At 52.0% G+C, this 14,804-nt stretch overlaps 1 protein-coding gene across 1 annotated transcript in view; it reads right to left on the reverse strand.

Moving 5' to 3' along the window:
* The window catches only part of STK10 (serine/threonine kinase 10), a 142,598-nt gene that overhangs the window by 55,473 nt on the left and 72,321 nt on the right, over positions 1-14,804 (reverse strand). Inside the window, exons 5-7 of the mRNA XM_032158627.2 lie at positions 8,151-8,223; positions 6,970-7,164; positions 6,008-6,089 (exon numbers count right to left, since the gene is read on the reverse strand). Coding sequence (XP_032014518.1) covers positions 6,008-6,089; positions 6,970-7,164; positions 8,151-8,223 — 350 coding nt within the window. The remainder of the gene's footprint in view (positions 1-6,007; positions 6,090-6,969; positions 7,165-8,150; positions 8,224-14,804) is intronic.

Raw genomic sequence — 14,804 nt, forward strand, 5'->3', positions numbered from 1 at the left:
ACCAAAGGTGAGAACCAAGATCCCAAAGGTTCCTAAGCTCCACATTGCACAATCTAACACAAGTGAACTTGAGCGAAACACCATAGGACGCTTCACTGGAGTGGCTGAAGCAGATGCGCAGAAATAAACAAACGCAGGCACGGGCTTCTGAAAACACCAGGTTTTCACTGGGGCATCCCATGTATTGATCAATCAGTGGCTTTTCGGCACGGCCAGAAACTCTGCTTTCTTGAGGCAGAACCATCTGCTCCACTGCCTCCCCTGACTACCCCAGCATCCTTAGGAGGAGGAAGGAGGGCCATGGGGAAGAAAGCCTGTGATGGGTGAGTGAGCAGGGCAGCTCTGCCGGGCACCAGAGCAAGCAAGGCTGGCACACAGGGCCACCCGTCCTGTGGCTAATTAGGCCCAAACACTGTTTTACAGACTGCTCTGGGACACAAAACACAGAACACCTCCGCCACGGCATCAGCTCCTCTGCCACCAGAGATGTGTTTAGAGGCCCATTAGAGAGAGAACGGCCTGGCTGTGCTGCAAGGGAGAATCCTAGCCTGCCCCAGGTAGGCTGGTCTGGGCACACGTGTCCCCAGTGGAAGGCTAGATCACAGAGGAACTTGACTGCCCGGTCCTCCAGTAAGAGGCACCGGCTGGCTGTTCAGTGCCATCTTTGCTGAAAAAGGCCAAAATGGGTGGCGTCATACAGTTCGCCAACTGGCACCTGCCCTCCAGCCAGGGCCTCCCCTGCCATCGAAACAGACGTCCTTTCCAAGAACTCGAGCCTGCTTTACCTCTATATGCTTAGAAACCATCAGCCAGAAGGGTCCTATACTCCAAGATGGGCTTTAAAAAACGCCAAAAAGGCTGGGCGTGGTGGCCCACACCTGTAATCCCAGCACTTTGGGAGCCTGAGGCAGGCGGATCACTTGAGGTCAGGAGTTCAAGACCACCCTGGCCAACATGGCGAAACTCCATCTCTACTGAAAATACAAAAATTAGCCGGGTGTGGCGGCAGGCATCTCTAATCCCAGCTACTCGGGAGGCTGAAGCAGGAGAACTGCTTGAACCCAGGAGGCGGAGATTGCAGTGAACCGAGATCAGGCCACTGTACTCCAGCCTGGGCGACACAATGAGACTCCATTTCAAAAAAAATAAAAATAAAAATAAAACACCTAATAACACTCACAGTTTTCAGGCACTGGCATCTCTCTTTCAATCCTCTCTCCCTCCCTTCTGGTTTCCTTCTCTCCCTCTCTCTCTCTTTCATTCGGAGAGGCAGCTTACCAGAGAGGTCAAGAGCACAGACTCTTGAACCCGAGGACCAGGATCAGAACCCAGCTCTGTGGCTTACAGGCTATGTGACCTTGTGCTGGCTACCTCACTGCTGTGTGCCTCCGTTTTACCATCTGCTCAATGGAGAGCTGAACAGCACCTACTTCAGAGCGTTGGTATGAGGATTAAATTAGGGGACATTTGCTAAGTATTTAGAATAGTACCTGGCGTGGAGAAAGGGTTACGTAACAGTTTGTTAGGTAAAAATAAGTCAATTTTGGCCGGGCGTGGTGGCTCACATCTGTAATCCCATTACTTTGGGAGGCCTAGGCAGGCAGATCTCCTCAGGTCAGGAGTTCAAGACCAGCCTGGCCAACATGGCGAAACCCCATCTCTACTAAAAACACAAAAATTACCCAGGCGTGGTGGCACGTGCCTGTAATCCCAACTACTTGGGAGGCTGAGACAGGAGGATCACTTGAACCCAGGGGGTGGAGGTTGCGGTGAGCCAAGATAGCTCCACTGCACTTCAGCCTAGAGACACGGCGAGACTCCGTCTCAAAAAAAAAAAAAAAAAAAAAGTCAATTTATTTAGCAAATATTTGCTGAGGGCTCTCTATATACCAGGCACTGTTCCTGGGGCCTATCAGTGAACAAAACAAAGACGCTGTCCTCAGGGCACTGACATGCCGGGCGGGGAGCTTGACAACAAACCTAATAAGCAGGCGAGTTATACCCTGAGTGCCATGTGCCATGGAAGAAGGAAGAAGTAGGGCAGGGAAAGGGGACTGGGAATGTGGGGAGTGCAGTGGGTTTGTAATTTCATGTGGGTGGGTGGGGGAGGCCTCACCACAAGGCTGACATTAGAGCAATGACTGGAAGAGGGAGAGTCAGTCACAGAGGGATCCGGAGGAAGGCCATTCCGGGCAGCATGGACAGCCAGTGCCAAAGCCCTGAGGCAGGAACATGCCGTGTTCAGAGCACAGCAAGGGGGCTGGGCAGGCTGGAGCAGAGTGGGGCTGGAGTGTGGGAGCGAGAGGGGCGAGGGGGTCAGAAGGGTGGGGGGCGGATCACACAGCACTCTAAGGGGCCCTGAGACTCTGGGTTTTCCCTAGAGTGAAATGGGAGCCACTGGGGAGCTTTGGCCAGGGGAGGACATGAGCTGGCCCCTGTTGAGAAGGTTCACTCTGGCTGCTGCACTCAGCCCAGAGCCAACGGAGAGGGCAGGGGACCAGCGAGGAGGCAACAGCCCAAGTGAGAGGTGGTGGCGGCCCAGGTGGTGGCTGCAATGGAGGGGCGGGAAATGGCTGAAGTCTAGGCATGTGCTGAGGGCAGGGACAACGGGATTTCCTGATAGATGGGCTGGGAGTGTGGAAGAAAGAGGAGCAAGGGTGCCTGCATGGTTTGGGGCCTGAGCCACTGGAAGTGTGGAGCTGCCATCGGCTAAGATGGGAAAGCCAGTGGTGCAGCATGTCGGCGAAAAGATCCAAGTGCTCAGCGTTCAGTATGAGATGCCCACTGGACCTCCGGGAAGTAAACAGCTGGACGCGGGCCGAGGCATCGAGCTGGGAGTGCTGTACGCTGGGTGCGTGGAGATGGAGGGAGGGCCCTGTGCACTCTCACACTAACGAACTGGGCCAAAGGGGGGCGAGCAAAGGCAATGGAGAAGGAGAGGCTGATGACCAAGGGTGTGTGGAGGCTTGGAGGTCGAGTGCAGACGGGAGGAGGAGGAGATCGATTGGGCTGGTGCTGTTGATGTGTTCAGTGAGACAAACACCGAGGCTGACCCTCACAGAAATCGCTGACGACCTTGACAAGAGCAGCTGTGATAGAGTGAACCGATTTAAGAGCAAATTCAGCCAGTATCTACTCAGCACCTCATATGTGACAGCTGTGGTGTCAAAAATGTTACATAGAAAATCTCATTCACTCACACAATTCAGTGCAGCCAGCATTCTCTATATCTTACAGATGAGGAAACTGAGGCACAGAGTGCGAACCAAGCAGATTCTGGGTGGGGGGGGGCATGGTGTGTCTGATTTTAGAGCCTGGTTACTAACCACAACTTGGTCCAGGCCCAAAGAATGTCTGCAGGAGTCAATGAATGAATCACAAACCAATGGGAGAGTGAATCACTCCACCCAGGGCAGGACACAGGGAGACGTGAGAGCCAGGCACTTCTTGGAAGCAGGCAGAAACCCTGAAGGCTGACAGCACTGGAGTGGGGGGCTGGGAAGCCAAGACCTGGGCCCACCTCTGTCACTCAAAGCCAAGCGGCCTTGGGCCAGTCACCTCCCTGTTGTGATCCTGGTGTCCTCCCCTGGGGTGGTAATGCCATGCCCACTCTCTCTCTCTGGAGAGGAAAAGGCACATGGGTGAAGCCAGCAGCAGCACAGGCGTGAAAGGTGCTTTATTCATCTCCAGAGATCGCTCCTGTGTTCTGCAACCCTTTCTGTTGGACGGTAAGAATCCTCTGGCAGGACATTTTTTCCAAGTATGGAGCGGAAATTCCTGGCTGAGGCTGCAGCTCCGGAGCTGCCATGTGGAGATGGGGGACAGCTGGTCTCTCTGTGGAATGTCCTGGAGGCCGGATGTATCAGGGCAGGAGGTGCCTCTTACAGGAAACAATTGGCCCCAAGCGGCTTGGACAGTGACAGCAGCCCCACTGGACCCCACCCACTTCAGGGGGCCCCAGCCCACTCCCCACAATACCCAGAAAATGAGGCCTTTGGGCACTCCAGAAATTTGCTTTCAAATACATTATAGAAATGTAAAAGAAACAACTGTGACCCCCCAACTCCCGGCAGTAGATAGACCCCATTTTGCATTCTGGTTCTTTTCATTTAAAAAAAATAAATACATCAGTCCTATGCATCAAGCATTCCCCGAGCACTGTGCTTAAGAGTTCAGCTAAGCGCTTCATAGTACCTCTTCATTTAATCCTCACAACCACCCAGTAAGGGGACTGCTGCTATTCACTCCCATTTCAGAGTGACAAGCAAGTCACAGAGAGGTTAAGCCATTTGCCCAGGGGCTCACAGCCAGTAAATGGCAGAGCTGTGGAACCCTGGACTTTCCCGCCCCAGCTCACACTCATAATAACTAAGCTGCTACCCCAGAAGGACGCATAGTGGCTCAGAATGCCGACCACAGGCCCAGTGCACGGCACACAGTAGGAAGCTGGGAAAAGCTGGGTGAAAACAAAGACTCAAGTGCCTGGTGTGGCGCCTTCCTCCCCTTCCTGCCACTGCACCTCTAAGGCTGTCATGCTGAGGGCAGGACTGGAGCCGACACGGCAGTGAAAGGGCAGCCCTGTTGCATCACCCAGGCCCATTCCTCCCCCTCTTCCATCAGTGGCAGTGACATGGGGACACTTGTTGGCAGATTTGCAAATGACCGGGCAAGTGCTGTGCACAGCCCTCAGAACACTGCTGTGAACACACCGACCTCACCCAGCCTCCAGCCATGACACCCTAACTCGAGGCATGGGCCCAGGCAAAGGATGGCTCACAGTTCCCTCCACTAGTTCAAAAAGCTTCAAGGAAACCATTATCCACCTGCCCATTCTAAGGCAGTACAGCCAGCTAATGAGATGCTCAGAGTCTCCTGATCCCGCACCCAGCAGCCAGAAGGCAGAAGGACCCTTGTAAACGGATGTCGGATGCTGTGTCTCCCCTAATGCACAGATAAAGCCCAGGACCTGGCTCCGGCTTGCAAGGCCCTGCAGGACCCTGAGTGCAGAAAATAGCACGGCAAGCTTCAGAAAGGGCCGCTAACAAGGTCGGATCCTCAGCTGGTCTCTGCAAACTAGGAAAGGGCTCCCACTATTAACTAATAAGAGTGGCCCACTCTGCCCAAACTGTTCTGCAGACAATATGGCTTAGGTGGAATACCTCCTTTCCTTCTAGAGTCTGGAACTTTGGACTGTGCCAGGCAGGGGGTGCTTATGTGACCACTACCCACTAAAAACCCTAAGGGGCCTCCCTGGTGGACAGCACAGGGAATTAAGCTGTCCTGGTGACTGTACTGGGAGAGGGCCCTGGAAGCTTGCACCTGGCTCCCAAGACCTTTTCCCACACGCCTCCTCCTTGGGCTGAGTTCTCTCTGCGCTTTTGCTGTCCTAAGTCTCCTGTGCGGAGAGAATATGCTGAGGCCAGGTGTTCTCCTAGGGAACCACCGAGGCTTGGGGCGGACGCCCCAGTGCCTCTCCGCTCTCATCTCCCCTCCCCTGGCCCCTGTGCTCCTGCTCCCCTGCCTCCCACCCCCACCCCCTGGCTCTTCCCAGCATGTGTGGAACATGCTGCTGTCCCAGGCCTTTGCCTCCTCTCTCTCTGGGCCACTGGCCTTGCTCCTTCCCTTCCTGTGGACATCTGCTCACCCAGAGAGCCCTTCCTTATCCTCCCTTACAACAGCCACTCCCAGGCGCCCCAACCCCGCACTGTGGATCTCCTTCCGTGGCACTGGCCACCTCCTGCCGTGCGCACACACTTGCTTATTTGCCACCTGCATCCCCACTGGAACATACGCTCCATGAGGACAGGGTCTGGGTGGCTTCGTTCCCCAAGGCACTCCCAACACAGAGCTGGCATTCAGGAGGTGCCTGGGGAATACCGGGAGGACGGACGAACAGCTGTCCATGCTGTTCCCTGGGCGGGGTGAGAACACGCCCGGCGTCCGGGTCACTGGTGAGTTCATTAGGCTCCACCCTTCAGGGAGCAGAGTGGGAGGAGAATCCACTCACCTCCAGCAGCTGCGCCGCGCTGGGTCGGGTTTCTGGGTTCTTATCCAGGGCTACCTTCAGGAAGTCACGGAACTCTACAGACCTGGGAGGACAGGCGTCAGAGGTAAGCATGGAGGAGGCAAGAGCAGAGACAAGCCCCCCACGTCACAGACTCCACCGTCCCACTCATGCCCCTCAAAGGACAGAGGGAACTTTCACAAGCTAAAACAGTGACAGGGCCTACACGACGCCCTTTTCATCATGGACATCACTGTCCAGATGGGGACCCAGACATCGGAGAGGAGCAGGGACGTGCCCAGGCCACACAGTGAGTAGACTCCGCAGTGCCGGGATTTGAACCCAGGCCCCCGATGTCCCACCCAGGGTGTGCCATGTGGCTCCTGCAGCTCAGCGAGGGCTCCTGTTCCCCAGTGGGAGCCAGCTTATTTGGGTGACTTGGTTTGCTCTGGTGAAGATCTCATGTCACGTGCACAGAGGGGGTACGGTAGCTCACGCCTGTAATTCCAGCACTTTGGGAGGCCGAGGCAGACGGATCCCTTGAGGCCAGGAGTTCAAGACCAGCCTGGGCAACACAGGAGACTTTGTCTCTACAGAAAATTAGCCAGGCATGGTGGTGGGTGCCTGTACTCTCGGCTACAAGGGAGGCTGAGGTGTGAGATCTCTTGAGCCTAGGAGGTCGAGGTTGCAGTGAGCTATGTATGACTGCACCACTGTACTCCAGCCTGGGCAAAAGGGTGAGACCCTATCTCAAAAAAAAAGGAACACAAAGGGACAAAGAGGCACGAAGGGCCTGGGGGACTCAGAAACGCCTGAAGACCCCCACCAGGCCCCAACCTCTCCTCTTGGGGCTAGCAGCACCAGGAGAACCCTACCACTGCACCTCCCCAGCCCCGCCCACCACATATCCCAGCCTTAAGCCTGGCGCAGGCACCCGGGCAGGTGGCCCTGCCCCTGCCCCTCACCACTTAGAGGGCGTGAGCAGCGTGGGAGGGTCCGACTTGGCGATCTTTAGCAGGACCCGCATGGGGTTGAGCTCGTGGTGTGGCGGCTCGATCTGGGCCATCTCAATCAGCGTGATGCCCAGGGACCAGATGTCGGCTTTGTAGTCGTAGGGTGTGTCCTTCATGGTCTCACACATGACCACCTCGGGGGCCATCCTGAACCAACCAAGGGACAACATAGGGCTAAGAATCTGGCTTTCACAGGTGCTTCTTGGACATTCAGGGTCAAGGGCCACCATGAGCCACTGTCGGGGTTGGCAGCACTCCCGAATCATGATCTGCGTGACTTTGCATCCCACTGTCTTCCTTAGGACGCTCTTCCACAGAAAAACGCCTCCACGCGGCTCCCCGCCACGTCCTGCTGCAGTTCCGATGCCTACCGCGAGATGGCAGCAGCCACCCGGAACACAGAGTCCTGGGGAGGGGGCGGGTGGGAGCGGAGGGGAAGGTGCGGAGCAAAAAAAAGGGGCGTGGAGGTGGGTGGGCGAGAAGACAACAGCACAGAGAGAAGGAGAAACAGGTATAAAAGGGGGAGAGAGAGAGCAAGGGTGAGTAACAAGCAAGCAAGAAAGGAGCCCAAACTCCACAATGGCAAGTAATGCACATGAAAAAATTGAAAACAAGGCAAACAGAGAGTAGTCAGGCGTGAAATTGAGTGACAGTGTTTTGCTTTTAAAGTAATAGTTCTGGAAAAGAAGGAAACACGACAGACTAGAGAAGTCCAGGGAGACTTCACATGACGGTAGGAATTGAACTTGTACTGTTCACCTTCACGGCCCCCATCCCCGGCCCTCAATACATACGTGGCGAATAAATCACAAACTGAATCCTGTTTTAGTGATTCTAGTTCAGTTATTAATGGAGTGCCTTCTATGTGCACCATTTCATTTCATTCTCACAGGAGCCTTATTAAGTAGGGGCCATTATATCCCTAATTTTATGGATGAAGAAACTGAGGCACGGGAAAGCTAAGCAGCTCGTCCAAGGTCACACAGCTAGTAAGCCACGAGGCTGGGCGTGTGCCCACAGGCTGACCCGGCACCCCTTGTCTTCCGGACCCTCTCTGTCTAAAGCGCCTGGTAGATCACCTTGGAGAGTTTTAACATCCAGTCCATTCCATTTCCAGAAGCAACACGACTCACCAGTAAGGCGTGCCGATGAAGGAATCTCGTTTCTGTAGAGTCTTCAGATTCTTGGCAGACACACCAAAGTCAGCTGCAAGACAAAAATCTCAGATAGCGTTTTCCACGGACATTCCTTCACCCATAGCCCTGGGGTAAAAGCCAGGGATGTGGACTGAGGGATACACATTCCAAGTCGACTAACAGATGCCATTTTCTATCTAGCAAATTAGAAATTATTAAAAATGTAAGAGTATCTGCTGCTCTAAGGAGGTACTGAGATGAACACTTTCCTCCCTACTAACAAGAGCCTGCACTGGCAAGAGCCTTCAGGAAAGCAATTTGGCAATAAATAGCAAGAACCTTTAAAATATCCATACCATTTTAATCCAATAATTCCAAATCTAGGACTCTGCCCTAATGAAAGTCTTAAACTTAAAAAAAAAATGCATAATGATGTTAATCAAAATCCCATTATAATAACAGTGCCATTGTAAAATTATAATAATAGTGACACACTAAAAACAACCATAATTGCTCGGCTATCAGGGAGTGATTTTAAAACTTTTTATATAGATTAAGAAAAGTGGAGGCCAGGCAGGGTGGCTCACGCCTGTAATCTCAGCACTTTGGGAGGCTGAAATGGGCAGATCGCTTGAGGCTAGCAGTTTGAGATCAACCTGGCCAACATGGCAAAACCCAGTCTCTACTGAAAATACAAAAATCAGCCAGGCGTGGTGGTGGACGCCTGTAATCCCAGATACTTGGGAGGCTGAGGCACAAGAATCGCTTGAACCTGGGAGGTGGAGGCTGCAGGGAGCTGTGATCACACCACTGCACTCCAGCCCAGGCAATAGGGCAAGACTGTCTCAAAAAAAAACAAAAAAAAATTAGCCAGGTGTGGTGGCATGTCCCTATAGTCCCAATTACTTGGGAGGCTGAGGTGAGAGAATCGCTTGAACCCAGGAGGCAGAGGCTGCAGTGAGCCAGGATTGTGCCACTGCACTCCAACCTGGGCAGTATTTATTACTATTTATTAATTAATTTTTTTTTTTGAGATGGGAGTCTTGCTCTGTCACCCAGGCTGGAGTGCAATGGCGAAATCTTGGCTCACTGCAACCTCCACCTCCCAGGTTCAAGCGATTCTTGTGCCTCAGCCTCCCGAGTAGCTGAGATTACAGGCATGCGCCAACATGCCCAGCTAATTTTTGTATTTTTAGTAGAGATGGGGTTTCACCATGTTGCCCAGGCTGATCTTGAACTCCTAACCTCAGGTGGTCCACCAGCCTTGGCCTTCCAAAGTGCTGGGATTATAGGCGTGAGCCACCGCGCCCGGCCTTATTGATTACTATTTATATTACTGTAAAAGGTTAAGTGGGGAGAAGGGTGATACACAGTTGAATATATTGTCTGGTCAGAATTATGCCCCTCTCACCCCAAAAAAGGGAAAAATACACACTGAACTGACTTGGAGGAAATATACCACACTACTTAAATGGCTGTCTGTGGGTGGTGAGACTTCCACAACTTTGCTATGATAAACGTGTATTATTTGCAGGACTAGCAAAAATAAATGAATACTTTTTTTTTTTTTTCATGACAGAGTCCACTCTGTCACCCAAGCTGGAGTGCAGTGGCGCAATCATGGCTCACTGCAGCCTCAACCTCCCAGGCTCAAGCATTCCTCCCAAGTAGCTGGGACTACAGATGCCTGCCACCACACCCGGCTAATTTTTGTATTTTTTGTAGAGATGGAGTCTCCATGTTGCCCAGGCTGGTCTCGAACCCTGGGCTCAAGCAATCCTCCTGCCTTGGCCTCCCAAAGTGCTAGGATTACAGGCGTGAGGCACCAGGACCGGCCAGTAAGATGTATCTTTACTCCAACACTGTCAGTCTTTCCTCACACACCCACTGCCAAGAAAAGAATTCAGGGCTACCAAGAGAAATGTTCTCCAGGGCTCCTGCCTTCCAGGGCAAAGTTTCATCTTGACTGAAAAGTAGATTCAGGATGAAACAACACTTTGAGAGAACCTGGGATGCTCCATTTGAAACTCCCTGAATGGAATTTATGAGGGGTGTCCCCTGCTAGCTGATGGCTGCCTTTGGACAATTCATCCCAAGAAGCTGCAGCATTATGACAACTTCAGGCCACCCCGGGGACCCTGTGCCTGGTCTTGAAATGAGCTGTATCCAGGAGCTCCTTTCAGACTCGCAATTTGAAACAAGGAGGCAGCACAATGCCAAGAGGCTGGGCCTGAATATGGGAGAACTTGGTTCCAGCCTCTGCTCTTCTGCTTCACTGTCCACTCACCCATTCATTCAGTGCTCACCAAGCTCCATCAGGAGCGAGACACTAGCTGGGATCAGAGAATACAATGAGGACCCTCGGGGAATCCACAGTTTAGTTGGGGGAGCAGAGAGCAAGCAAATAAACAAACATCTACTCCTAACATTGGAAAGTGTTGGGAAGACAGGACCGTGGGGCTACTCGAGAGTGCACAGTAAGGGGTGCGACCTCGAGGGAACAGTCATGGAGGTGGAGGGAGGGCTGGGGGCCTTGGAGGAAGGACAGTTTTTTGTTTTTTTTTTTTTTTTGAGACAGAGTCTCGCTCTGTCGCCCAGGCTGGAGTGCAGTGGCGCAATCTCGGCTCACTGCAAGCTCCGCCTCCCGGGTTCACGCCATTCTCCTGCCTCAGCCTCTCCGAGTAGCTGGGACTACAGGCGCCCGCCACCACGCCCGGCTAATTTTTTGTATTTTCTTTTTTTTAGTAGAGACGGGGTTTCACCGTGGTCTCGATCTCCTGACCTCGTGATCCGCCCACCTCGGCCTCCCAAAGTGCTGGGATTACAAGCGTGAGCCACCGCGCCCGGCCGGAAGGCCAGTTTTATTCAGCATACTCTAACTGCACATCTATTATGTGCCCGACCACTGTTCTAGGCACAGAGATGAAAGCGACCAAGTCCTGCCTGACATGCCACATGTTATTCTCGTGGTGGAGACAGGCACCTGGCAAAACCCCTGGAATGCCTGGCAGCGAGAAGGGCCCAGGGCTGAGAAGGCAGGGCAAAGAACACAGTGCTGGGGTGCGGGGTGGGGAGCTACTTTAGACACAAACTCAGGATCTGGGGGAGGTATTTCCAGGCAGAGAAAACTGCAAACAGACTGGGAGGCAGGAAACAGCAGGCTGGAGGGACCAGCGGGGACAGGACACAGCCTGGCCAGAAGGAGGGGGCTGGGGGTGGAAGCAGATAAGGCAGGAGATGGGCAGGGCAGTTACAACGCCTCTGACCCTCAGTTTCCCCATCTGTGACACGGGGGTGATACCACAGAACCATTGCGTAGGTTTTCCTGAGGATTAAATGACAAACGCAAAGCACTGTGCTGCAAGGCCCACACGTGGCAAAAGTGAGAAGATGGTGATTATTTCACCGGCCCATGAGCCAGTCCAGCCTTTTTCAGGCTGGGGCAAGGCTGAGGCTGAACTAAGACCCCCCGCCACCTCCTAGGAGTGGTCAGGAAAGCTGGCTTCTGAGCCCCAGTTAGTGCTAACTGGACAGCAGTTGCTATATCAGGGGACAGTCTGGCCAGCAAGAGGGGACAGAGGGCCCTCAGCCTCCTGAGGTGGGACCAACAGGTGCTGCAAGTGAGGTGGAAAAGCAGGAAACCCAGGCAGACCCCAGCTCTGCTGATGACTCTGGCGGGTGGCATCCCTGGGCCTCCAGGGTAAGAATGGGAAGCTGGCCCCACCTTCCTGCTGGGTCAGCCAGGCCCACAGCGGGGCCTGGCTCCCCCGCAAACACCACCAAGGGCTGCCACATCATCCCATCCCAGGAAACCTTTTGGGAACAGTGACTGCCTCTCAGGCCCAGGGTGAGGATCCCAGAAGGTGGCCACTCCCCCACCATAGGCCCTGCAGATCTCTTCCTAAGAGAGAGGAAAAACAGAAACCACCAACGTGCAATGACACACCGTAGGTCCCCAGGGCCCCCCTCAGGCACGCACCAGCCAGCTCTTTGGGTAGCTGCTACTTCCCCTTCTGCCCCACACGATGGGGCCCAGATGGGAGAGTGGGGCAGCCCCATCTTGCAGCCCAGAGAACTGAGCCTGTTTGCTCCCTGCAGAGTTTATGAGGGAGTGTCCCTTGATAGCTGATGGCTGCCCTTGAGCAATTCAAACGGGATTTTCATCATGCAGTCTCTTCTGATGAAAACACTCCCCCTTCTCCTCCCATTTTAAAATGTATTAGAGACAAGGGCAGCAGAGATAAGGGAAATCTCCCTTTCTCGGCTGTAATTTCCATAAAGAAAGAGATCATTTCTGCTGTGGCCACAGTTGTATCCCTGGCACGTTATCTGGAGCAGGAAGCACTCAACAGGTTTATCAAATGAGCATGCTCATGAATAAATAGACAGAATTTGCTAAAATGCCTTTACTCATATATGTAAAAAATATAACTGGGTTTTAAAAACTTGTTTGCCAGCAATTCTATTTGTAGAAATCCATCTCCAAAACCAGATCTAAAATATATATGGATGCTTATAAAAGCAACAGCCAAAAAGAATGAAAAATTGGAAATAATCCAGTGTTGCTGGAGCTTCGCTGCTGAATGCTTAGATAAATTGCGGTTCACCCCAGCTACGAAATAACATGGAGCTCTTAAAAAGAATGAGGCTGCATTTGTATGGACTAACTTGGAAGTTCCTCTCTAATACATTAGTACATGTCCCAAACATGCTGCTGACTGACTGATGAGTCTTATAAAATGATCCAAGTGCAGGTACTCCAGTAGAAGGTTATCTTTAAAAAAATGACATATGCATATTGTGTGTACATGTCTGCACGCATGTGCATACACACACACACACACACACACACACACACCGGTCTGGAAGTCTGCACATCAAACTTAATGTTCATCTCCCTGGAAGTGGGATTCTGGTGGAGGCAGTGCACAGAAGGGACCTTACTTTTCTTTTTTTTTTTTTGAGACAGAGTCTCGCATGTCACCCAGGCTGGAGTGCAGTGGTGTGATCTCCGCTCACTGCAAGCTCCACCTCCCAGGTTCACACCATTCTCCTGCCTCAGCCTCCCAAGTAGCTGGGACTACAGGCACCCGCCACTACACCCGGCTAATTTTTTTTTTTTTTTTGGTATTTTTAGTAGAGACGGGGTTTCACCATGTTAGCCAGGATGGTCTCGATCTCCTGACTTCGTGATCCGCCCGCCTCGGCCTCCCAAAGTGCTGGGATTACAGTTGTGAGCCACTGCACCCAGCCAGGACCTTACATTTTTCACTTTATACACTTTTATTCTTTTTTTTTTGAGATGGAGTTTCATTCTTGTTGCCCAGGCTGGAGTGCAATGGCACGATCTCGGCTCACTGCAACCTCCGCCTTCCGGGTTCAAGCAATTCTCCTGCCTCAGCCTCCCAAGCAGCTGGGATTACAGGCATGCGCCACCACGCCTGGCTAATTTTGTATTTCTAGTAGAGACGGGGTTTCATCATGTTGGTCAGGCTGGTCTCAAACTCCCAACCTCAGGTGATCCACCTGCCTCGGCCTCCCAAAGTGCTAGGATGACAGGCGTGAGCCAACGCGCCCGGCCCACTTTTATTCTTTAAAATGTTTTTGATAGAGTGTATTGTTTCTATGGTTTAAAAAACTGAAATGCATATGTAGCAAAGTTTTTTGGTTTTGTGGGTTTTTTGTTTTTTCTCTATTAAGTAAAACCCAGTAGGGGCCAGGATGTGGTGAAAAGAGAATTGCACACTGCACTGGGGGGTGTGTCAACTGGTAGGACCAGCACGGAGGGCATGACGGCTGCAGAATGAACAAAACCCCGAGTCACTGCACACACCCAGCACTCTGCTTCTGAGAATTCCTCTTCAAGGTATGTTACAGAAAGAGACTCAAAGATCCATGAACAAGCACAATCATCGCTGCATGACTTCGTGAAGAAGATGATAAACCTCATGAGAAACCCAAGTATCCAATTCAGGGCTTTCCTCAGGGCTCTGATAGGTAAATTACATTTTGTGCCTGTGATGGGTACACGAAAAACACAAAAATAATCACGTTTCTGAGGAATCTTTAAAAATATGGAGGAATACGCTGATATTCAATGTTAAAAACCAGACTAGGAAACTGTATATATATATAATGATCCCAGTTTATCTTATAAAAACTAATATTGTCACTGGACACGGTGGCTCACGCCTGTAATCCCAGCACTTTGGGAGGCTGAGGCGGGCAGATCACCTGAGGTCAGGAGTTCGAGACAAAAAACAACATGGAAAAACCCCCTCTCTACTAAAAATACAAAATTAGCCAGGTGTGGTGGCACATGCCTGTAATCCCAGCTGCTCAGAGGCTGATGCAAGAGAATCGCTTGAACCCAGGAGGTGGAGGTTGCGGTGAGCTGAGATTGTGCCATTGCACTCCAGCCTGGGCAACAAGAGCGAAACTCCATCTCAAAAAAAAAAAAACAACAAAAGAAAAAGAAAAACTAATATTTACTGAGAACTTACCACATGCATAGCACTGTGCAAAGAAACTTATGCATATCATCTGCATATCTATTCCTACACACATCATTTATATCTATGACCCTTTAAGGCAGGGGAAATTATGACTCATTTTACAGATAAGGAAGCTTAAGTTAAGAGAGACTAAGTA

Source organism: Hylobates moloch, unplaced genomic scaffold, assembly GCF_009828535.3.
Source record: "Hylobates moloch isolate HMO894 unplaced genomic scaffold, HMol_V3 SCAFFOLD_6, whole genome shotgun sequence".
NCBI classification, from domain to species: domain Eukaryota; kingdom Metazoa; phylum Chordata; class Mammalia; order Primates; family Hylobatidae; genus Hylobates; species Hylobates moloch.